The sequence below is a fragment of the Nycticebus coucang genome, chromosome 13, assembly GCF_027406575.1.
Source record: "Nycticebus coucang isolate mNycCou1 chromosome 13, mNycCou1.pri, whole genome shotgun sequence".
NCBI lineage: Eukaryota > Metazoa > Chordata > Mammalia > Primates > Lorisidae > Nycticebus > Nycticebus coucang.
The window spans coordinates 32792878-32819105 of NC_069792.1; the positions used below are offsets into that span (position 1 = coordinate 32792878).

General features: G+C 42.5%; 2 protein-coding genes across 2 annotated transcripts in view; both read left to right on the forward strand.

The window, feature by feature from the left end:
* The window catches only part of LOC128563566 (uncharacterized), an 856840-nt gene that overhangs the window by 153556 nt on the left and 677056 nt on the right, over nucleotides 1-26228 (forward strand). The gene's annotated exons all lie outside the window — the stretch shown is intronic.
* LOC128563568 (minichromosome maintenance domain-containing protein 2-like) lies at nucleotides 10019-18264 on the forward strand. Its single transcript, XM_053558959.1, has 7 exons — nucleotides 10019-10435; nucleotides 11094-11224; nucleotides 11302-11361; nucleotides 13809-14004; nucleotides 15228-15350; nucleotides 15479-15583; nucleotides 17589-18264. The coding sequence occupies exons 1-7, from the start codon at nucleotides 10342-10344 to the stop codon at nucleotides 17609-17611; spliced, it is 732 nt and encodes a 243-aa protein (XP_053414934.1). The 5' UTR covers nucleotides 10019-10341; the 3' UTR covers nucleotides 17612-18264.

The following is a 26228-nucleotide window of genomic DNA, read 5'->3' on the forward strand; positions in this document are numbered from 1 at the left end:
AGCTCAGGTGAGGAACTTTTTTTTTTTTGAGACAGAGTCTCAAGCTGTTGCCCTGGGTAGAGTACCATGGTGTCACAGATCACAGCAACCTCAAACTCTTGGGCTTAAGTGATTTTCTTGCCTCAGCCTCCCAAGTAGCTGGGATTACGGACGCCCACCACAATGCTTGGCTATTTTTTTGTTGCAGTTGTCATTGTTGTTTTAGCTGGCCCCGTCGGGGTTCAAACCCACCAGCCTTGGTATATGTGGCTGGCGCCCAACCCACTGAGCTACAGGCGCTGCTCAGTTATTTCCAGTTGAAATAAGAAATGCATTTAAGAAATGCAAATAAAAATAAAATACTATTTTCTACCTCTCAGATTATAAAATTTAAAAGTTTGGAAATAGCCAGAGATGGTGAGTATGTCAGGGAACTAAATACTTTCATGAGTAGAAAACAAAGTGGTGAAATATATGGAATTTTGGATCATTACAAGTGGCAATTTAATTTTAGCAAAATATTAGGTGGGGAACTTTTAAAACTACTGATGCAAGGTCACAGAATACAAAGTCAAAATATAAAAATTAGTTGTATTTCTATATATTTATAGCAAACTATTGAAAATGAATTTAATAAAATAATTCGATGCTATTTTAGTAGCATCAAAAACATCAAATATTTAGGAATCCATTTAACAAAACATACATGATCTTTATAAAGCATTGCTGAAAGAAATTAAAGAAGATGTAAATAAAAGGAGAGATAGACAACATTAATGGATTGGAAGATTGAATATTGTTAAGATGTGCATGCTCCTCAAAAGGTACGGAAAGAACTCGAAGAAACACTTCATAAAAGATGATGTATGAATAGCCACAATAAGCACATGAAAAAGAGCTCAAATCAGTAGTCATCAGAGATGTGCAAATGAGAATCATGAGATGCCATTTCATAGTCACTAGAATGTCTAAAATGAAAAAGATTGACAAAACAAATTTTGATAAGATTGGGAACAAGTAGAACTCTCATATTGTTGGCTGGAATGTACAACCACCTTGGAAAACTAGCAATTTCTTGTAAAGTTAAATACTGTACTACATGTTCATCTCTTTTATGAAACAGCAATCCCACTCCCAGGTATTACCCAAGATAATGAAAATAATATTTCCATAAAAAGACTTGTACAAGAATGTTTACAGTAGCTTTATACTAGTCAAAACATGCAAAACTCAACATCCACCACTAGGAGACTGGAAAAACAACTGTGGTATATTCATATAAGAGAATACTACTCATCAAAAAAAATGATGAAGTTCTGACGCATAAAACTGGACCAATCTCAAAAACTTTTTGTTAAACAAGAGAGACTAGACCCCAAGGAGGATGCACTGTGTGATTCCATTTTATGAAGTTTAACAATAGGAAAATTAATCTATGGTTACAGAAATCTCCTGTGGAGACAGGAACTGACTGGAAGAGGGAATGAGGGTAATTTCTTGGGTGATAAAAATGTTCTATAGCTCATTGTGGTAGCGAGTATAGGAGTCTATGTATTTGTTAAAATTCATTAATTGATTTTAATGGTAATAATAAGATAAGATTATTATACTATAAACAAATTTTACTTCAAGACAAACAAAATTAAATCTGCCATATAGACCCAAATATCATAAGAAAAGTCAAATGGTTAATGACAAACAGGAAAAGAGACAAAGGCCTTAATTTTCAACTGCCATCACAAATTAGTAAGAAGTAGATAAACAACTTAGAAAAATAAACAATAAAAAAAAGAAAAATAAACAATGGTCAAAATTAGGAGGTTTATAAAAAATAATACAATTGTTTAGTAAGATTTAAATGATGCTGAAAGTTATTTCCAGTTGAAATAAGAAATGCATTTAAGAAATGCAAATAAAAATAAAATACTATTTTCTACCTCTCAGATTATAAAATTTAAAAGTTTGGAAATAGCCAGACATGGTGAGTATGTCAGGGAACTAAATACTTTCGTGAGTAGAAAACAAAGTGGTGAAATATATGGAATTTTGGATCATTACAAGTGGCAATTTAATTTTAGCAAAATATTATTTGTATAATTAATATGATGGTGATTTGCATTTTTCTATTTTAAATTCACTTTATAAATTTATTTTTTGCTTTAGAATTACATACAAAATATTTTAAAAGGAGCTTATTCTAAATTTTGTGAACATTCATGTCACTTTTTAAGAAAAGGGTACTTGCTAATGGGGAGCCACAAAACTCTGAGTAGAGGCGTATTCCAAAGTTAGGAATGAGGTATCACCAAAACAGTAATTTTGGCACTGTTGGGTACAGTGAATCAATATTAGTGAATGGAATCTTGGAGAAAAATTTAAAAATGGCTTCTTGGCTCCTTGCGGGGAAGATTACTAAAAAATGAAAACAAAGCACAAAGGTAGAGCCAGGGAATGGGGGAAAAGGAAGGCTGGGAAGGATGCATTTGCTACATATCCGCAAAGGAATGAGTGAGGGAAAAGGTTCAAACTTCGAGTGGTTACACTCTCAAAATATTAAAAGCAAATATCTCATTTATCTACTTACGTTTCAAAACTTTATTACTTTATTGATAAAAAGTGACTAGAATAATTATATATACTAGTTCAGATAAATCCTAAATATTCCTCTTATAATAATGCTTATTGAAAAAATTTATACAAACCTGTGGCCAATTAACATTTTAAAAAATTCATGTCAGCTGGGCACCTGTAGCTCACTTAAAGTGCTGGTCCTGTGTACCATGGGTGGGGGGTTTGAAGCCTAGGTCTGCCTAGGTCTGCTTAATAAAAAAAAAAAAAAGAAAAAAGTTCATGTCACATATTTACCTGTCTACTAGTAGAGTATCACTTGTTATAATTAAAATATCCAGGCAATCTTCCAGTTCCTTTCTACGGTCACTTGTCTGTACAAGACTCATCAACAAACAGAGTTTGAGCCAATTGTAAGTCCCAGGAGGAACAATCTGTGATGCAAAGATATTGGCAAGTATTGCTGTAAACTTCCAGCATGAACTGGAAGTCAAGGAAAGGAGACGCTTGAAGTCGTCACTAATTCCTGAAGGAACTGAAAATAAATATTAACACATACGTTAGAAAGGGATTTAAAACGAAAACACATTACAGACACTTGATTCCATTTATCTAAAATATCAAATTATAGTTTTAAAGACATATTCAAATTCTTACAATGATATTAAATTATGATTGGAGGCACACTGGTCTATCATTTCTACCCCAGGAAGTATGATAAAGGGAAGAGATCACCCTGTGTGTTCAAACAGATTGACTGGGGCCTGCGGACAAATTCTTCATTCTTTTTTTTCCAAAGATTGATGTGAGCAGAACCAGATCATGGAACTCTTGCTTACTGTGTTTGCATATCTATGTTTGAAAGGGTATCACTTTCTTTCTTTCCTTTTTTTGAGAGAGAGTCTAACTCTGTTGCCCCAGGCTAGAGTGCCATGGCATCAGCCTTGTTCACAGCAACCTCAAACTCCTGGGTTCAAGTGATCCTCCTACCTCAGCTTCCTGAGTAGCTGAGACTACAAGCACCCACCACAATTTTTCTATCTTTAGTGGAGACAGGGTCTCACTCTTGCTCAGACAGGTCTCAACTCATTCCTGAGTGCTAGGATTACACGTGTGAACCACTGCACCTGGTGAAATAGTATCACTTTCAATGAGGGACAATAAGCAGAATGAGGAATATTTGAATGTTGCTGTTAAAAGGAAAGATTTATATTCTACTACTTTGAAAGCACTATACTGTACTATATTGCAACATTCTAGATCTTCTCCATCCCCTAGATCTCTCCAATTCCTGAATGACTGGTTTATCAAATTGATCAATTTGGGGGAAAAATGCAGTGCATGTATATCCCAGTCTCCTTCCTCTTGGCTGATGTCATAGAGCAATGATCTTCTATACTCACCCATCCCCATGGACTAAGTGAGGCCTTTTAGCCCAGCTCTTGACACATTTGGGTGGGTAAATTTGCCTAATTCTGGATGTCAGCGTAAGAAAGCACACTTTTTCGCCTATATGTAAGGAGGATTGCTCAAGCCCAGGAGTTAGAGGCTGCGTTGAGCTATGATGGCACCACTGCACTCTAGCCTGGGAAACATGTTCTACTACCAAAATCAATAAATCTTAAGAAACTCAACAGCAGAAAATATTAAAAAAGATCACTAAACTAGCCCATCAGTGCTTTCTTTTAATAAACTTTTCTTTTCAAGATAAGTAGAAATATTTAGAATCCACTTACATTTAAATTCAAGTTGGGCCTCTATTATTGCAGATGGCTATCTATTCATTCCAAAAATTCTAGCTCTACCCAAGATTTAACCAGACTTTTCTACATTTAGATATTTGTGAACCAAGTTAAAAGAATAGGTCTGCTCTCCACTTTTGTTTATTTAATATGCTAAAATCTGCTGGAGCTGTTAAAAGAAATTATCAGTAATAAAGGTAATATTTTGGCCCTCATCTGCTTCTGCTTTTATCTTTTGTCTTATTTATTTATTTGTTGGTTTATTTATTTAATTTATTTAGTCTATTTTTTTGAGATGGGGTTTCAAACTACTCTGTTTCCCAGGCTAGAGTGCAGTGGTGTCATCATAGCTCAATGCAGCCTCTAACTCCTGGGCTTGAGCAATCCTCCTGCCTCAGTCTCCTGAATAGCTGAGACAGACACACACCACCACCTCGATTAATTTTTCTATTTTTTTGTAGAGATGAAGACTCACTCTGCTCTGACGGGTCTTAAACGCCTATCCTCAAACAACCCTCCCACATCAGCCTCCCAGAGTATTAGGATTACAAGCATGAGCTGTGCATTTGGCCTATCTTATTTAAAAATATTTTTTTAGAGACAAGGGGCTCTCTATGTTGCCCAGTCTGGTCTAAAACTCCTGGTCTCCCACCTCAACCTCCTGGGAGCTGGGACTACAGATGTGAGCCACTGTAACTAGCTCTTGTCTTATCTCTTGATTGGTTCAGCACTCACTTGAGGAAAATTATGCTATTTTATAGTTCTCTTTTTCAGATCAAAACTGTTATTTAGAACTGCCTTACTAGAAAATAAAGAATGGTATAGTAACCTCTAAGTCTTGGCATCCTGAAGCATTTTTCTCATTGCTAATTATGACAAAAAGAATCAAATTAGGACAGCGTCTGTGGCTCAAAGGGGTAGGGCGCTGGTCCCATATGCCAGAGGTGGCAGGTTCAAACCCAGCCCTGGCCAAAAAAAAAAAAATAATAATAAGTAAATATATAGAAATGCTACTTAAAAAAAAAAACTTTTTAGAATGGTAGATTTTATGTATATTTTACCACAATTTAAAAAAAAGGTAGACAGTGCCCACAGCTCAGTGGGTAGGACAGCGTCCACATACACGGAGGCAGGCGGTTTGAACCTGGCCAGGCCCAGCTAAACAACAATGACAACTGCAACCAAAAAATAGCCAGGCGTTGTGGTCGGAGCCTGTAATCCCAGCTACTCGGGAGGCTGAGGCAAGAGAATTACTTAAGCCCAAGAGTTTGAGGTTGCTGTGAGCTGTGATGTCACTGCACCCTAGTGAGGGCGACATAGTGAGAATGTCTCAAAAAAAATTAAAATGAAATAAAAAGAAAGTAAAAAGAACTCCAATACCCATTAGCAATGGCTGTTTTTCCCTCCCCGTTTTTGGACTTCATGCGTGTGTACGGATTCACAGAAATTCCCAGACATTTCATAGAAATGCAATCACACGTGTGCGCTTTTATGTCTGGCTTCTTTCACTCTATATGTTTTATGTCATTACTTTTTATGGCCCCAAAATATTCCATGGTATGGATACATCACATTTATCCATTGATGGCTGATGAACATTTAGGGCTCCGCACAGTGGCTCAGCCCTGTAATCCTCGCACTCTGGGAGGCCGAGGCGGGTGGATTGCTTGAGCTCAGGAGTTCCAGACCCGCCTGAGCAAGACCGGTCTCTAAAAAGAGCCGGCATTGCGGTGGGCGCCTGCAGTTCCCGCTACTGCGGAGGCTGCGGCAAGAGAAGCTCTTGAGCCCAAGAGTTGTTTTTGCTTTTTTCTTTTTTTTTTTTTATCTTTTTTGAGACAGAGCCTCAAGCTGTTGCCCTGGGTAGAGTGCTTTGGCATCACAGCTCACAGCAACCTACAACTCCTCCTGGGCTCTAATGATTCTTTTTTTTTTTTATTTGTAGAGACAGTCTCACTTTACCGCCCTCGGGTAGAGTGCCATGACGACACACAGTTCACACCAACCTCCAACTCGGGCTTCCGTGATTCTCTTGCCTCAGCCTCCCAAGCAGCTGGGACTACAGGCGCCCAACACAACGCCCGGCTATTTTTTTGTTGCAGTTTGGCCGGGGCTGGGTTTGAACCCGCCACCCTCGGCATACGGGGCCGGCTCCCTACTCACTGAGCCACAGATTCTTTTGCCTCAGCCTCCCAAGTAGCTGGGACTACAGGCGCCCGCCACAACGTCCGGCTATTTTTTGTTTGCAGCCGTCATTGTTGTTTGGCGGGTCCGGGCTGGATTCGAACCCTCCAGCTCTGCTGTGTGAGCCTTAGCCGCGTGAGCCACAGGCACCGAGCCTGAGCCCAAGAGTTTGTGAGCCGTGACACTATGGCACTCTATCCAGGGTGACAAAGTAAGACTCTGTCTGAACACAAAAAAAGAAAAAAAAAAAAAAGCACTTTTAGGTTATCTACTTTGGGGCTACTATGAATAATATCATGGACATTCGTGCCTAGGTTTCCACGCGAGCATTTCAATTCTCTTGAGTATGCACGTGTGCACACGTAGGGGTGGACTCTGGGTTTAGTTCTTTGAGGGCGTACTGGCTTGTTTTCCGAAGTTGCAAGCCACTGCATTACCACCAGCAGTTCTAAATTTTTTAGGCAAACATCGACACCCTCTGCCTGCAGTAACATGGAAAAGCAACCATAGCCCTGTCTCTTCTCGGCCTGGGTGGGAGGGAGCAAGCGCGAAGAAATTAACGCAGCGGGGACCAGCCGGCTGGTTTCCCTGGCCACAGAAGGGCGCCTGCAGTCCCGGGAGAACGCGCTCGCGCGCCAGGGCCCCGCCGCACCGGCGCTGCAGGAGCGCCACGGACTAGCTGGTGGGCGACTGCGCGGGTGCAAACCAGCACCCGGCCGAGGGCGGTGGTACCGGAGGTTGCTGTAGTGCGTGGGAGGGGTTCTGGGTCCTACTTGGTGAGGCTGGCTCCTTACCCATCCGCTTTGGTTGTGAAGTGTTTTCCTGCCGCCTTCCCCTCCTCAGTGCATCCCTGGTTGCTGACCGGGCGAGGAGGGGATAGGATTTCGCGCCTGTTGCAAGTGAAGCAGAACTTGGGGTTTGTTTTGTTTTGAGACCGAGTCCCACTCTATCGCCCAGGTTCCAGCTCAGTGGCGTCGCCCTAGCTCATAGCAACCTCAAACTCCTGGGCTAACGCGATCCTCCTACCTCAGCCTCCCAAGTAGCTGGGCCAGCAGGCGCCCGGCTGTGTTTAGAGACGGGGTCTGGCTCTTGACCGGGCCGGTCTTGGGCGATTCAGCCCGCTCGGCCTCCCAGGATGCCCGGGTCACACGCGTGAGCCACCGCGCCCGGACAGAACTGGGTTCTTTATACTCTGGGGAGGGCCAAAGACTTAGAATTCTATCCCTCTTCGCCTTTTTTAATGCTTTTCACAGCCTCCCGTATCTTTTCGTCCACTTAATCCTCTTCCTTGAAAATCTTCGACCCCCAGCACCGCCACTTTAACGCTGGCGCCCAGACTTTAGCCTCCTCCTTTCCACGGTGCTGAGTTCCAGGCGCTGGTTTACTTCCCGCCGGCCTCGCATAGACCTGAGCGTCGCAGGAGGCAAACTCAGGTTATCGCGAATGAACTTTCCCTGATCTCCCTGCGCTTCTCTTTGGGTGCCACACTACCTATGAGAGCAACATCATCCAGTCACGCCAACCCACTTACCCTTGGCTAATTATTCCTCCCCGTATTGTACGGACCCGCTACTAACCAGGTCCCGTGTAAAGTCTTTAAAATTCTAGACTCTAACTACTCCATTTCTCTTGTATGTTGTATGTAGCTAGCGCCCTAGCCACTGAGCTGTGGGCACCGAGCCATGAGTTTATTAATTGCAAAAGCTCCAGAACTGGCCATACTATTTTTAAGAATGTTGCAACACCTAAAAGCTGATTATTGACTCTTCCGCTACTCCAACCTACTTTACTAGCGGCGGCAGGGACTGATTCCCAAAATAAAAATCTGACCGTTGCCTCGGCGCCTGTCGCTCAAGTGGCTAAGGCACCAGCCACATACACCTGAGCTGGCGTGTTCAAATCCAGCCCGGGCCCGCCAAACAACAATCATGGCTGCAACCAAAAAAATAGCCAGGCGTTGTGGCAGATGCCTGTATTCCCAGCTACTTGGGAGGCGGAGGCAGGAAAATCGCTTGAACCCAGGAGTTGGAGGTTGCTGTGAGCTGTGATGCTCTACCCAGGGCGACAGCTTGAGGTTCCGTCTCAAAAAAAAAAAAAATCTGACCGTTATTTAGTCTCTGTTTTACAAATGTTAGTGAGTTCCCAAATAATCATCATGGACTACAAAAGTTTTCAGAATCTGCATAATCTGACCTCACCCAACTCTTTCTTTATCATTTTCATTCAGCCCTGAAAACCTAATGTTACCCCAGAAGCTGAAACTTGATGTCCTAAACACAACACGCATTTTAGGATCATTGTACTTGATGGCCACCGAGAAATAAACTCTGAAGTTTCACCCCTAAGTAATTTTGGAAAGGACAGTCTCAGTTACTTTTCTTTGGAAAGTAGCCTAAACTCCAAATAGTAGAAATATGGATCCAGTGGTGTAGAACTGATAATGGAGGTAGGGAGTGACCTCTATCTCTGGAACACTGCCTCCTCTTTCTCTTCACCTCTCTTCCAATAAGTGAAACATTCATCTATCAAATGACCCTTTTAAAGTAGAATTCATAGCTTCTCTATAACCCTACTGTATTCAATTAAAATGTCCTAAAACAATAGAAAATCTTATGACCCATATGCAAGATGATCCCAATATCAAATATTTGTAAAGTATTTCGTAAATGTTGGCCCTTTTGTGCTTCCTAGTATATTCATGTTTCTATTATAGCACTTAAATTGTCACATAACTGTTTACATGTGTCTTCCCTCACTGTACTCTTTGTGAAAGATAAGAGGCTACGTTTTACTCATTTTTGTATCCTTCGTGCATAGGACAGTCTGGTACCCAGTAAATAGTAGATGCCAAGTAAATATTTGGAAACCAGTGAACCAATGTGTTAGTCGTTATTTCTGACTTCTCTAAGTTGGCAGCTTCTTGAAAGGCAGTATCTAGTCTTAAGCATTTTATTCCTAGCACCTACTACAATTATATATTGTTTCCAATTAGGGCCTCTTGTCTTTAAATGAATTTTATATATTCCATTCTGTACTCATTACCATGGTTTAATGTTTTATGTTGGTCACTGATAACAAGCTACAGAACTGAAAGGGCCTTAATTATCTAATACAACCCTTTCCTTTCCCATGCAGTGGTTCTCAACCTTCCTAATGCCTCCCAATGCTGCGACCCTTTAATACAGTTCCTCATGTTGTGGTGACCCCCAACCATAAAATTATTTTCATTGCTACTTCATAAGTGTAATTTTGCTACTGTTATGAATCATAATGTAAATATCTGATATGCAGGATGTATTTTCCTTGTTACAAAGGGTTGAGAACTGCTGCTAAAGAGAGGTCAGATGATTTCCCCACAACAACCAGGAAATGCTGGGTCTAGAATCAAGTTCTCAAATTTCCCAGGTTTCTTCGTTCTACTACATTTTGCTACTTAGATTAAATTTTCAAGACATCTCTATCACTTTCATTTTAAAACACGAGAGATCCTCATTATCTGATACTGTTTATTTCAACAAGCATTTTTTTTGGAATTACCTACTCTGTTAAACATTTGAGGCTATTGTTTTTCAGTTTGCAATCTTATGAGAGGATCTTAGAACCTAGTGTTGATAAAAATGTTATTTGGCAAAAGAAAGCAAAGTTTTGTTTCTCTTCGGGTAGGAATTTTTTCAAAGTTAGAGATTTTACTTAGTTTTATTTCACACTTTAATAGTTTGTAAAGTCTTACTATAGGACTTCAAAAGTAAAATTTGTCTTACTTTATTTCTAGGTTTTCTGATACTTTTTCTATAGTTTCACCATCTATACTCTTTACCAACAACTGTGGTTTATCAGTTGGTAATACAGAAGAATCATTAACTAGGAGAAAATGTCAAATCTAAAAATGAAAGAGGCAGCCCTTATTTATCTTGACAGAAGTGGAGGCCTCCAAAAGTTTATAGATGATTGCAAGTACTACAATGGTATGTTTGGCAAAGATGACTATTTTATTTCACTTTATTTTTTTATTTTCCTTTTTTTTGTAGAGACAGAGTTTCACTTTATTGCCCTCGGTAGAGTGCCGTGGCGTCACACAGCTCACAGCAACCTCCAGCTCCTGGGCTTAGGCGATTCTCCTGCCTCAGCCTCCCGAGTAGCTGGGACTACAGGCGCCCGCCACAACGCCCGGCTATTTTTTTGTTGCAGTTTGACCGTGGCTGGGTTTGAACCCGCCACCCTCGGTATATGGGGCCGGCTCCCTGCTCACTGAGCCACAGGCGCCGCCCTCATTTTATTTATTTATTTTTTTGAGACAGAGTCTCATATGTTGCCCTCGGTAGAGTGCTATGGCGTCACGGCTCACAGCAACCTCAAACTCTTGGACTTAAGTGATTCTCTTGCCTCAGCCTTCTAAGTAGCTGGGACCACAGGCGCCTGCCATAACACCTGGCAATTTTTTTCTTGTAGTTGTCATTATTGTTTAGCAGGCGGGGCTAGGTTCTAACCTGCCAGCCTTGGTTGTATGTAGCTAGCGCCCTAGCCACTGAGCTGTGGGCACCGAGCCATGAGTTTATTTTAGAAACTCTCAACTAAATTCCAACATATAATTATCTTGACTATGACTTTTATCTGTTTTCACAGATTCTAAACAAAGTTCTGCTGTCTATCGATTCAATATTTTAATAAATCCTTCTGATGTTGTTGAATTAGATGCCGAACTTGGAAATCACATTTTACATCAGCCTTTACAAGCTGCTCGAGTTTTTCAATCAGTAAGTTAAAGAAAGAAATAATTTTATACCACATGGAATTTTTGGTAACTTTTTTGTTTGTTTGTTTGAAATCATAGGTCTGTTTTATTGCTGTTAAGACTCTCTCATTAATTGGACAATTACAAACAGAAACTCAAGTAAGTTTTAGTGAAATTTAGCAAAGGAAACTCAGATACAAACTTTTATGATGACTTCTAAATAAATATTTCTGTATTCATTTATTTTAACTGAGGAAAGAGGATCACTTGAACCCAAAAGTTGGAGGTTGCTGTGAGCTATGATGCCATATCACTCTATCCAGGGCAACAGCTTGAGACTGTTTAAAAAAAAAAAAAATTCTTTTTGTTTATTAAAAGGTATCTAGGTTGGCGCCTGTGGCTCAGTCGGTAGGGCACTGGCCCCATATACCAAGGGTGGTGGGTTCAAGCCCGGCCCCGGCCAAACTGCAACCAAAAAAATAGCCGGGGTTTGTGGCAGGCACCTGTAGTCCCAGCTACTCGGGAGGCTGAGGCAAGAGAATCACCTAAGCCCAGGAGTTGGAGGTTGCTGTGAGCTGTGTGAGGCCAGGGCACTCTACCGAGGGCCATAAAGTGAGACTCTGTCTCTACAAAAAAAAAAAAAAAAAGGTACACTATATTTTTTCAAAGTTCAATGAACTATCTTACACATGCATTTTTATTCCCTATATTGTTACTTATAACATTAAGCACTTTTATAATAAAACATTTCAAACATACCCGAAGCAAAGAGAATAATATACTGAATCTCTCAGATTTAGTGTTACAATATTTTGCCATACCTGTATCATCAGTTTTTTCCTGAAATATTTTAAAGCGAATCTAGATGTTCTATTATTTTATCCCTACATACTTTAGTATCAACCTCTGAAAACTATGAACATTTTTCCTATATAACTACAATGCCATCATCACTCCCTTACAAAAGTAACAGTAATTCCTTGATATCATCTAATATCCATTTCATATTAAAATTTGCTTTTTTTCTCAAGAATGTCTTACAATTAGTTGGCTCAAATCAGGACCAAAACGAGGTTCACGCATTATAATTGATTCTTACATCTCAGTAAGTCTCTTTCAGTCTAGAACTATTCCCCCCCACCCTTTTTATACCAATGACTTTTTGAAGAAACTAGTTAATTGTCCCTTGTTATATGACCTGAAGTTGTCTAATTGCTTCTTTGTGGTGCTAGTTATCTTATTCTCCTGTACCTCATATTTCTGAAATAGAAGTTGGCTCTAAAGGATTTTTTGATTCAGAGTCAACTCATTTTGACAAGAATACACCATTGTTGATATAATGTATTCTATATTGCACCATATCAGGGGAATATAATATCTGTTATTCTACTTTTAAGTATCACAGTCGATCAGTGGGTTCATGTGATATCATTCTGATCTCTCCATTTTATGGTTTCTCATCAACTTTTACTTAATGGTTTTAGCAGCCATTGATGTTCATTGCCTAGAATCTTTGACTTTTTTTTTTTTTTTGTAGAGACAGAGTCTCACTGTACCGCCCTCGGGTAGAGTGCCGCATGGCTCACAGCACCCTCTAACTCTTGGGCTTACGCGATTCTCTTGCCTCAGCCTCCCGAGCAGCTGGGACTACAGGCGCCCGCCACAACGCCCGGCTATTTTTGTTGTTGTTGTTGTTGTTGCAGTTTGGCCGGGGCTGGGTTTGAACCCACCACCCTCAGCATAGGGGGCCGGCGCCCTACTCACTGAGCCACAGGCGCCGCTTAGAATCTTTGACTGAATTAGGAGTTGTCAAATTGCATTTTTTTCAATTTTAGCATTTTTTCTGAATTTATTAGCTAAAATTACTCCATAGAAGAAATTTTTCCTCATCAACTATTTGCTTACTTTGAAATACAATTTTTACTGGAAAGACAGGATAAATGTGTGATTCTTTACCTTTATTCATTTTCAGAAAGTAACAAGTTGAAATCTAGCAGCTTCCGATGATGAAACTCCAAGGTTTTTTGCTTTTTGTTTTTTCTTTTTTAAAATATGAAGAACTCATGGACTTTTTAATATAGCTGATATTTTAATGAATCTGTTATTCCTTTTGATGCTCTTCAAAATTGCACCTATATACTTTTGACATATGCCATTTGCTTTTGATGGATCCCTTGATTTCTGTCACAAGAAGATGCCCTAGTCCATATGGTATATTTTCTGTCCCAGACCTGAATCAGCCATTTCTCCACGGAGCTCTGGTTCCTTTTAGTGAGAAATGGTATTTACAGATCACATTCTGGGTACTAGGAGTTCTTTGCTCTTGGGTTAACATTGTTTTTTCAAGTCTTTTCAGTGGATATAGCAAGGAAATGTGTACATTTTTGGAAAGATGAGTTCATACCGATATTTTCAATTAAAAACACTAGATTATAAGATTTTCACTTCTTTGATTTTATACTAGAACCTCTTTTCTCTTATGCTTAAACGTTTGTTGCTAACATTAACAAATCATTTAGTTAATTTACTCAGCAGTATACTTACTATATTGTAATGCAAGTAAAATTGGATCTGCAATTTTTAATACAATTTTATGTTCCTATTAGATTAATATTGTGCTGAAGTTAACACATTTACCTGCTCTGCCAAGTTATGCTCTTGATCTTAGTGACTTTCCACTTGATTATACATCTCAGAGATTTTATATGCTACAAGGAATTGTGATTGCAATGATGACTGTAACTAAGTATACACAAGGTGCAAGGTTCCTTTGTACAGATGAAGCATGCCCCCTTTCAAAAGGTAAACATTAAAATGGAAAATCAAAACATCAAGCAATTTATTGTTTAACCCCAAATTATGTTTATAGTTAGTTAGAAAACATAAAGTAGAAAGAGTGGAATAAAATTTGATATCTCCTAATGTGTATACTTTTGCTTTACTAATCTTTTTTTTTCTTGAGACAGAGTCTCAAGCTGTCACTCGAGGTAGAGTGCTGTAGCATCACAGCTCATGGCAATCTCCAATTTTGGGGCTTAAGTGATTCTTTTGCCTTAGCCTCCCAAGTAGCTGGGACTACCAGGCATCTGCCACAATGGCTGGCTATTTTTTTTTTGTTGGTTTTTGTTTGCCAGGCCTGGCTGGATTCGAACCCGCCAGCTCCTGGTTTATGTGGCTGGTGCCCTAGCCACTGAGCTATAGGCGCCGAGCCTGCTTTAGTAATCTTTAAAAAACATTCTTTCTCCTTTTCTCCCCTGTTCCCAACTTAACAAATGCACCTGTGTTGCTGAAGTATTTGTTCTTTTTCTTTTTTTTGGAGAAAGAGTGTCACTCTGTCACCCTGGGATTGAGTGCTGTGATGTCAGAGCTCACAGAAACTTAACATTCTTGGGCTCAAGAAATACTTTTGTCTCAGCCTCCCCAGTAGCTAGAACTATAGGCAACCCCCACAATGGCTAGTTTTTCTATTTTTAGTAGAGATGGGGTTTTTCTGTTGCTCAGGCTAGTCTCAAACTTCTGAGCTCAAGCAATTCACCCACCTGGGCTTCCCAGAGTGCTAGGATTACAGAGGTCCTTCCTTCCTTCCTTTTTTTTTTTTTTTTTTTTAGAGAGTCTCACTCTGTCTCCTGGGCTAGAGTGCTGTGCCATCAGCCAACTTCACAGCAACCTCAAATTCCTGGATTCAAGTAATCTGATCTTCCTATCTCAGCCTTCTGAGTAGCTGGGACTACTGGTGCCCACCACAGCACCTGGATCAATTTTTTTTATTTTTGGTAGAGATGGAGTCTCACTTTTGCTCTGGCTGGTCTTGAACTTCTGAGCTCAAGGGATCCTCCCACCTCACTCTCCCAGAGTGCTAGGATTTCAGGCATGGGCCACTTGCCAGGCCATGAATAAATATAATTTTTAATGGATTGAAAATAGCTAAATCTGAAAATAAATTATGAAATAATTATTTATAATAACAATTATTGTTGTTTAATAATAATAAACAATGAAATAAGCTTTTCATTGTTTTCTTTCAGGATTTCAGTATATAAGAGTGCTTGTGCCTGGTGCTACAGAATCTGCAACAGTAAGAAATGACTTTTTGTGTAATCTCTGTGCATCTTCACTTCAAGAAGACAGAAAATTTAGAGTAGTTGGTGGTAAAATGCATTTACATTTCATAATTACAATTTGTAAGAAATATCAATTTGTAAAATAGATATTTCAATGTGAAAATTACATTGAATGTATATTCTAATATGTCATTATTTTTTCACTTTTCCTTAAGATAAACAGATAGTTGAAATAATTACCACAGAGGCACTTCAGGCTTATCGAGGATATTCTAACAACCAGCCATTTAGATTCCAGTCAAATACAATTTTCCTAAGAGGTAAGTAAATTCTGTTTGAAGTCAAAATAAATTGCTATAAATTATGTAATTGACTTGTTTATACTCATATATTATAAATAGTACTTCTATAGCTTAAGAACCACATCTTCTTATTCTTGTGTGTTTTAAAAAATATTCGTATTTAAGTAATGTATCAATTATTTAATTAGTTATACAACACTCACTTAAAATGATACGCATGTACTAGCACCTGTCCATAGCACTATGCTAAGTAAGTCCTAGGGTTACAGTAATTTTAAGGCAATGATCTCTCATTATTCCGTGTGTGTCTTCAATAAATATTGGAGTTATTGCTCAGTTCTCTGGAGCTAGAGAGAAAAGGAAGAAAATGGAGATCATTGTTTAATCTTCACAGAAAGAAAGAAGTTAATCCAGGCCACCCCTTGTGAACTTGTCTTTTACAGCTTTACCATTACTCAACTTCTAAGTGTGGAGGATCAGAATGTTTGGAATGATGTTTTAAAATAAACTTGGAACTCATGAAAAGCCTTGCCCAGTTTGTAGATACAAGAGAGGAACCTAGTATAATGCCAGAGGGTAGACTTTGTAAATAGACAGACCCTAGATGTGAATTTCAGTTTTGCCATTTACTAGTAATTTAGCCTTCAGCGAGTCACTTAATGCTCTCTGTTTCTTCAAATATAATGTTGAGGTAAGAATATCTACCTATCTTACAGTTTACAATTAGATAATGTATGTACAAGTACTCAGATGTTTTGTAGACAGACAATATATGTACAAGTAACTTATATGTATTGAAGACGGTAAAATTGTCTTCCCAAATAAAATTATTACTCATAAGGTCACTTTTATTAACATTCTTTGTTATTTAATGCAAAGATATTTCATCTTATATAGAATGATTTTTTCTTTTGACTATATTATAGAAGAGTATCTAGTTGCTGTGTCACATGCTTCTTGAAGTTAATTCATCATTGCATATAAAAATCAAAATTTATCAGCAATAAAATTGTATCAACTTACATTAATAATGTCACTGTATATGGATATTATACTAAATAAAAGTAAACACTCAACTCCTGAATTATTACTAGTTCTGTTGGACCTTTGGCAAATCACTTTGCCATTGATTACCTTCTTCAATTTTTTTTAATCAAAATGACTTTCATTTTTAATTCTATGAAATCATGACTGTGTATAGTAATGCATTTATAGGGTACATTGTGCTAAATTGATATACAGGTTGCAAAGCTCACTTCAAACTTGTTAACATAACCAGCACCCGACTTGCTCATTTTTCATGGTAAGACATTTATGCTCCACACTGAATAGTTTTAACATGTACCATTGCATTATGTACAATAGATGAAGAAAATCGTAAAAGCAGAAAAAGTTTATAGAATAAAGATATAAAGAAAGAAAATACTTTTGTACAGTTGGGCTATGTAAACTTTTATTACAAAAAAGTAAGTGTGTTCACAAAATTCAAAGATGTACAAATAAAACAATACAGGAAGGTAAGGTTAATTTATTACTGAAGAGAGAATAATTTTAAATATAAATTTAGTGTAGCTAAGTGTACAGTATTTATAAAGTCTACAACAGTATATGATAATCCCCTAACCCTTAACATTACCCACTCCTTAACTCGCTGATTTACCCAGAGACTTACTTCTAATTTTGGAAGCTTCCTTCATGCTGAGTGTCCTGTGCAGGGATACCATTGAAAACAATCTCTTATACTGTATTTGTAGTCCACCTTTTCAAAGTTTAGACCTATTCAGACACACAAATACTTACTGTCACGATTGCCTACTATTTTCAGAACATGCTGTACAGATTTGTAGTCCAAAATCATTAGGCCATGTCCCACAGCCTGGGCGTGCAGCATGCGGTACCATCCAGATTTGAAAGGTGGGGAAACCAGCCTCAGGCCAATATGGCCCTTCAGAACCCCAGGTACGGTCCCTTGATCAAATCCAAATTTCACAGAATAAAATCAAAATTTTTTTTTTTTTTGCAGTTTTTGGCCGGGGCCGGGTTTGAACCAGCACCTCTGGTAGATGGGTCCGGTGCCCTACTCCTTTGAGCCACAGGCACTGCCAGAGAATAATTGGCTCTGTAAAATTTGGATTCATTGAAAAAGTTGCATACAAGGATCAAGAAGGCCACAGGTTTCCCACCACATGAACATACATGTGTGTGTATAGAACCCTTAATCGTGCTAAATCACATTGATTTTATTAGTTCTGGTAAGAATACTGTTCAAGAAAGGCTCGTGTGACCAACTCCGGAATCCTGATTCCTGCTCTTTTCTGCTTTACCATTAGTGAGCAGGTCATGCTGCAAAGTTCCCATGTGCTTTCAGCTTTCTCGCAGCATCTTTCTTTAGCTGAGATTGAGAAAAGTGATTTAAATGTCTAGATATTTATGCTGAGCGTGGTGGCTCACACCTGTAATCACAGCACTCTGGGAGGCCAAGGTGGGTGGATTGCTTGATCTCATGAGTTGGAGAATAGCCTGAGAAGGATCAAGACTCCATCTCTACTAGAAATAGAAAAATTAGCCAGGTGTCCTGGCAGGCGCCTGTAATCTCAGCTACTAGGGAGGCTGAGGTAGGAGGATAGCTTAAGCCCCAGTTTAAGGTTGCTGTGACCTATGACACTATAGCCCTCTACCCAGGGTGATAGAGTGTGATCCTGTCTAAGAAATGAATGAATGAATAAATAAATAAATATTGACATGTTTTAAACATATGAAACCAAATAAAAACAATTTGCTGGCTGAACAAGATATAGTTCCCTGATGTAAAGTTTCAGGAGTGTTTATGTTTAATGCATTTGTATTGCATTTTTTTTTTTTGTAGAATAATTTATTTTGTGGCTTGGCGCCTGTAGCTCAGCAGCTACGCCGCGGTTACGTACAGCAGAGCTGGCAGGTTTGAACCCAGCCCAGGCCTGCAAAATAGCAATGACAACTCCAACCAAAAAATTGCTGGGCACTGTGGCAGGCTCCTGAAGGCCCAGCTACTTGGGAGGCTGAGACAAGAGAATCGCTTAAGCCCAGGAGTTGGAGACTGCTGTGAGCTGTGATGTCGTGGCACTCTACTGGGCAACGTAGTGAGACTCTGTCACAAAAAAGGAAATCTTTTCTTTTGTAAGATCATTACATATTTTAAAAATTAACTTTAATAAAAATCATAACAGAAAACTTGAAATGGTATACAGCAACTTTCACAATTTGCTCATGTATTTTCTGGTCCCTTAGGGACAGTTTTTACTTCATGATCTTGTCAAAAGAAAAAAAATAAAACAAGAAGGAATTAAGAGAGAAATCTAAAACTTATCGGAGCAGATGATCTGCTGTCAGTGGTATCATGGAAGGTGTAGTCTTATTTTCTTTGAGGGATTTTCTTCGTCGTCATAATTTCAACCAATCATTACACCAAGGCTACATCAAAACACCTTCCTTGTTTATCCTACACATGACCATTTTTGAATTGGAGACATTCTCATTAAATATGGAAATTTTTCTTAGGGAACGTTTTCCTAAGTTGTGCAGTAAAATATCCTCTAAGGATATCTTGCTTCATAGTTTAATAGAGTGAATACATAGAATGTCTATCAGAATTGATTAAATCTTGTACACTGTTCATAGGTCCACTTGAGATACATGTTTATTTTCCAAAGGGACAATTTCTGCATTTACACTATAATACATGTACATATTGCTGGGCTCCAGATTTGTATAATCTCCCTTTACAATCTGCTTCTCAGTTTCTCTCTAGAATGCTATGCAGTTAGAGAGATGGTTAGAAGACGTTCTTGTTCTCTCCGTGTCCCTGGGTTATTTGTGAAGTGATTGACTTACACTTCGGCTATCCCTGCTTTGAAGTGACGGGCAATCACAATTATATGAAACTCAGACAATGACACTCTAGGGAAGGTGGTGACTCACACCTGTGCAGTTGCATTCCCCTGCCTCAGAGTGCTCTCAGGGATTAGAGCAGATGTGTTTATTTTTTCCACCAAGGAATTCATATCCCTTTAATACCAGAACATGGTAAACTTGTAGCTGTTTCAAACATCTGGTGGGCTTTTTGAATAACCTCATCAACTGGTATCATTCAGTGTTCTGTCTCCACCCCTTCTTGTGATTCTTCCACCCACAAGTCTGTGTGTTATCCAGAGGTGATAAGACACTGTGAGCTCTCTACGTTGTTTTCAAGTACACTTGATGAATTCCCTAGGATACAGAGGATAGCACGATCCCCACTGTGCACGTATTCGACTGGGGGACCGAATGGAAAAACACACAGGACTTGTCTAGGGTGACCTTCAAGGTCAGGAAGGGAGATTGAGAGCCAGCCCTGTCTCCACAGGGTGGGGGACCGTGCACTGAAGGGGCTGTGTTTGTATAACAGTGTACAGGTGAGGAGTAGACATAGTGAAGAGGGTGAGGGCCAAATGTGGAATCTTGGAAAAGTGACCTCACTTCCTTGGTGACAGACCCCAACAGAACTTAGAACCCTTGGTAGCCAGGCACCCACATTCTAGACACAGACCTGTGTCTGGCTCATTTTGTGGGATACGCTCAAGAGAGGAGGATGTTCTCGTGTTGCGTCGCACCTTCTCCTAATCCTCATGTCCGGAAAGCCCGAAGTGGGTGCCTTGTCCGAATTGGCCAATGTTGGCGCTCCCTCTACTCCCGTTGCCTGCGGAGACCTGGCAGGGGGCATCTACAGGTAACACAGGGCAGCCCCAGGTAGTCTCTTGCAGGCAAGGTCTCACCTGTGAGCCCATCTGGGGAGATCCGCACGCCTCATATCACTATGTTTGGGGAAGGAAGAGACAAGGGGACCCCCACTGAACAGGAGCAGGGTATCACCTATGGGAATCCTGGTGGGGCTGTCATGTTGATACCTCAGAACTCCAGGTCCTGGCTGTTGGGACAGAAAGGTGAGTGTCAAGGACAAGTTTGTCTACTGAGATGTCATCCCTAGACATCCAGCTGTCATCTGTCTTCTTCCCTGGTGGGAGGTCTGTTCAGACGTCCCACTGTGTGTGTGTTCTGGGGAGCAGAATCTCCCAGGGGTTTTCCCCTGTGGAGAGTGCCAGGCAGCCATTGATGCCTCTTCCCCCGGCATGGGGCCTTCCATTTGCAGAGGTGCGTGGGGATGCAGGACCTCCGTGAGGAGTCCATGGAGGACTCCACACAATCTCTGATCGCAGATGAAGACCAGGTGCACCAGTCTATGGACTACGGCCATCGCCAGACTGGGGTGAGAATGGGCACAGAGGGGGTCCCCACAGACCCAAAGAGGGATGCCCCAGGCTCTCTCCTCGGCAGTTTTCCCAGTTGAGTGATCCAAAATCTCCTCTCTAAAGAATCCAGCCATCGTGTATCCCCAGGGCAACTTGGTAAGATGCATCAAAACTGCACACATACTTGTGGGGATAACGGAGAAAATGCTTCCTGTAGTTTTCACTTTACACGAGTCCAGGGAGAGCTCCCAATGTGGCTGCTTCTCTCACAGCTTAAATCCGGCCCAGGGGTCTCCTGGAGAAGGCAGGCAGTTCCCTTCCCGGCCAGGCCTCTCCAACACTAACAGGCACTGTACACCAGGGTGGCTAAACAAAATGGGAGGGGTCACACACAGAAGGAGACAAAGCTGCTGCCTGCTCTTGTCTGCAACGTGCCATCTCTAGAATAGATCCTTGTAGCCCCAGCGGGCAGAAGCTCTGCCCTCGGTCTTGGCCATTTTCCCTCAGGGAGGCCATTTCCCGCTGCTGCCCAGCCTTTCAATGCCCATGGAGCCTGACTGGACACAGTCCTATTTCTCAGTCAGCCATGCTGCAGGGAATAAATGGAGGAGATTTGGTGGGATAAATGGAGGAGAGAAAGAAAGGAGAGAGGAGACGCTGCTTCAGGAATACCCACCTTACCTTTATGCCCAAAGTCCACTCCTTAAGTAAGGAGTATATTGCTTTACATCTAAATAGAAATCTCTAGGCCTTAGCTTTATTTGGGGAAATGGAAGACATCCTTTCAATTATAAACAGCTCAGACATTATAAAGTCTGCTGTGTACCAAGTGGCTGGGACAGTTCGGGGAGCTGGCTGAACTTAGCCCCAAGGCCGAAGGGCTCCTTCAATAGAAATTGACTTCCTCTCAGTACTGGATGCTGGAAGTCCCACGTGACGCTGCCGGCTAGGGAGGTCTCTCAGAGGCCTCTCTCCTCGGCTTCTGTGGCCACGTTTCATCTCCGCATTCACAGAGAGGTCCTCTGTCAAACCTGTCTGTGTTCTTAGCACCTCCTCTTATAAGGACACCAGTCATATGTTATCAGGGACATGTAACTACAAGGACCTTTTGTCCTAATACAGTCACATTCTGAGGGCATCAGACATGAGGGTCTGAATTCCGGCCCATGACATGTGCTCAGGTGGGCTCCCAGGAAGGGGGTGCTTGCCAACAGTTTACACTAGAGAGTTGTATTGGCTGCGATCAGTATAACTTCCAGACTTGCTGTGGCACGGACAGGTTAGCAGTGGTCTTTGAATGTCACACTGCTCTGTAGCCAGCCTCCCTGGTGTTAATGTTGTTTTAAGTGTTTTTCAATGTAGGTTTGGTGGGAAATGCAATCACATCATTGCTGTCATTTCCAGTTTTGTGATTGACACCTGAGAGCCACATTTCAGTGTCTTCATACCTATTTGGGATTTCTCTCCCCTGAGTCACTTGCTCAGCCCTGTGGCCCTGTAACAAGCTTTCTTCCAATCTGGGGTCTCATAGCATTTGCCCCTATGCCAGGCCCAGTGTTGCTGAGGCTGTTTCTCAGGAATCCGTTCAATGTAACAAAGACAGACTCTGGCGTTGTTCTCAGTAGAGAGCTTTCTCCTGGGACGTCTGGTCCCGGGAATGGTCTCTACAGAGAGGGGGAAAACAGGCTGGCCCAAGACACTCGCCCCAAGTGAGAGCAGGCTGAGTCTCTGTGAGCTTAGAGGGAAAATCATGGAGGCCTCCCTGAGAGGGCCGCAGCCATGTCCCAGATGCTGGTGACAGCCAGGTGACATCCCAGAGCCTGAGTTTTCTCATTTGCACAGGGAGGGCCATTTGGGGACTCACTGCACAGTGCTCCTCATCCATGGTGTGTGAGCAGGGCATTGTTGTTCTGCCTAACAACCTCCCTGAGGCAGCCTGGAAGGTGTCAGTGGTGTCATGCAGCTCTTTGTGCCCATCACGTTGTAGGTGAAAAGCGTAGAATCGTGGACACCCCTGACTTCTAAGGGCACGAGTCTCTGGAGGGCTGGAGCTTCCTGCATTGAGGATCAGAGCCCATTCTCTGGAGGGTCAGGGTCACTGACTGTGTGTCTCTCTTTGTCCATGCTAGAATAGAGATGAGTCTCGATTGGTGGTTTCCCTGAGGAGAGCACCTGGCTGCCATCGAAGGCTCTCGGCCCGACGTCGGGGCCTCTCTTTCCAGAGCTCCCTGGAGGTAATCCAGGAGGAGCCGCTGGAGGAGTCCGCGGCTCTCTCTTTGGATAAAGAACTGATGCAGCAGGCCCCTGACCGTGGCCAGCGCCAGCCTGGGGTGAGAATGGGCGCAAAGGGGTCTCCACAGACCCAAAGAGGGATGCCCCGGGCTCTGTCCTTGGCTGTTTTAGCCCTTGAGTGACCCACAGTCCACTCCCTAAATATTCCGGCCTTGTGTCTCCCCAGTGGCAACTTGGTAAGAGGCACGTTCACTACTCACGTAGTTGTGGGGATGTCAGAGAAAATGCTTCCTGTAGTTTTCACTTTACACTAGTCCAGGGATAGTTCCCCATGTGGTTGCTGCTCTCACAGCTTTAATATGGCCCAGTGGGTCTCCCGGAATAGGCAGGCAGTTCCCTTCCCAGCCAGGCCTCTCCAACGCTAACAGCCAACACTAAACCAGGGGGTCTAAACAAAATGGGAGGGGTCACACACAGAAGGAGACAATGCTGCTGCCTGCTCTTGTCTGCAAAGTGACATCTCGGGAACAGATCCTTGTAGCCCCACCAGGCAGGTGCTCTGCCCTCCGGTCTTGGCCATTTTCCCTCAGGGAGGCCATTTCCCACTGCTGCCCAGCCTTTCAATGCCCGCGGAGCCTGACTGGACACAATCCTATTTCTCAGTCAGCCATGCTGCAGGGAAACTGCTGTGTCCCAATTGGCTGGGACAGTTCGAGGAGCTGGCAGAACTTAACCCTAAGGCCGAAGGGCTCCTTCAATAGAAATTGACTTCCTCTCAGTTCTGGAGGCTGGAAGTCCCACGTGACGCTGCCGGCTGGGGAGGTCTCTCAGAGGCCTCTCTCCTTGGCTTCTGTGGCCACGTTTCACCTCCGCATTCACAGAGAGGTCCTCTGTCATGCCTGTCTGTGTCCTTAGCACCTCTTCTTAGAAGGACACCAGTGATATGTTATTAGGGACATGTAACTAGAAGGACCTTTTGTCCTAATGCCGTCATGTTCTGGGGACATCAGACATGAAGTTATGAATTTCGGCCCATGACATGTGCTCAGGTGGGCTCCCAGGAAGGGGGTACTTGGCAACTGTTAAGTATAAGCTCCAGACTTCCTGGGGCACGGACTGGTTAGCAGTGGTCTCTGAATGTCGCTGCTGCTCTGCAGCCAGCCTCCCTGGTTTTAATATTGTTTGAAGTGTTTTCCAATGTAGGTTTGGTAGGAAATGCAATCACATCATTGCTTCCATTTCCAGTTTTGCAACTGACACCTGGGAGTCATATTTCAGTCTTCCCTATACATTTCTGCATACCTATTTGAGATTTCTCCCCGCTGAGTCACCTCCTCAGCCCTGTGGACTTGTAACAAGCTTTCTTCCACCCTGGGGTCTCACTGCATTTACCCCTATGCCAAGCCGAGAGTTGCTCAGGCTGTCTCTCAAGACTTCTTTTAAAGTAACAAAGACAGACACTTGCGCGGTTCTCAGTGGAGAATCCTGTTCTAGGACGCATGGCCCTGTGCATGGTCTCCACAGAGAGGGGGGAAACAGGCTGGGTCAAGACCCTCTCCCTGAGTGAGAGCGGGCTGAGCTGCTGCAAGCTTAGGGGAAAATTCATGCAGCCTTCCCTGGGAGGGCCACAGCTCTGACCCATGTGCGGGTGACAGCCAGGTGACATCCCAGAGCCTGAATTTTCTCATTTGCACAGTGAGGGTCATTTGGGGACTCACGGGCACTGGGATCTTCATTACAGGGTGTCTGAGCAGGGGCATTCTTTTTCTGCCTAACAAGCCCCCTGAAGCAGCCTGCAGGGTATCAGGGGTTTCATGCAGCTCTTCGTGCTCATCACATTTTACGTCCTAAGTGTAGAATTAGGGACACCCATGACTTCTAAAGGCACAAGTCTCTGAAGGGCTGGAGCTTCCTGCATTGAGCATCAGACCCCATTCTCTGGAGGGTCAGGATCACTGACTGTGTGTCCCTCTTTGTCCCCGCTAGTATGGAAATGAGTCGGCCGTCTGCTTTACGGAGCTGCAAGTGAGGACCTCCCGGCCAGCCACCTGGGACATGCTGGTGAGCTCCCTGGTGCCAGTCCTTTCGGCACAAAACATCTGCTCCATGACCTCCCAGGGCTCCTACCACGACATCCACACCATGGCACGGTTCCTAGAGAAACTGGTCAGGAGGTGAGTGGCCAAGGCACAGTGCTGCCCCCACCTGCCAACTAGGTCTGTGGGTGTCATTCAGTTCCCCTGAGCCTCGCTTCACTCCTCTGAAAAGTGGAGTGGTCAGAGGATTACATTTATGAGGTTTTGGAGGAAAATCAATAGAATAAGAGGTGGCAGCTGGGTCCCTCGCTCCTGGCTCTGTGGAGAGGCTTCAGGGGCTGCTGTGGCTGTTCACATTTACCGTCAGTCTCCTCACAGAAGGCGCCCTCTGCCTCACACCTCAGTAGCCCATACGTCTGTGTCCCTTTGTGGGAAAAGCACAGAGAGAGCAAACCTGGTCCCACTCGCAGAGCTTTGAGTTTCCTTCCACCTTGTCCCTGTCCTTGAGAGAACAGGGGTTTCCTGGGGCGGGGAAAGAGTCCCGAGAACCACTTAGATATCTGCCAAGGTTCTGTCGGAGTCATTCAGTAACCAGCTGGTTGTGCAGGCATGTTCTAGAAACTTAATTTAATGAACAAAGAAGATGACAGTCTTCGGGCTGCAGTTCTGTGCAGGGAGTCAGGAAGTCAGAGCAGACACGAGGAGGTAACGTCCTCCTCCTTGAGGACCACCCAGCATCTTCTATGCACAGAGAAAGATCCCAGATTCTGGGATTTTTCCATCACGAACCCCATGAGTAACTCAAAAGGCATGCTTGTGGTCCAAGGAAAGAACTCCTTTTCTACTCAGAGTATGGGGCTCTGTGGGACTGTGGCTGGGGAAACAAAACAGAACCTGGGTCTCAGCCACTTGAGGATGCTCATGAGAGGGCTAAGGTCAGGGGATTTCAAGGAAGACATGAGTCGGTTAGAGCTGTGGGGGGGTGGCAGGTCCCTGCAGAGAGGAGAAGCGTGGCTCAGAGCTGCCCCTGAGGGGCCCATCCTCAGCACAAGTACCTTCCCAGCTCTTCCTGTCTCCTCCAGCCCACACCCCCTCCCCGACCACAGCAGCAGGAGCCCACACTGGTGTGAT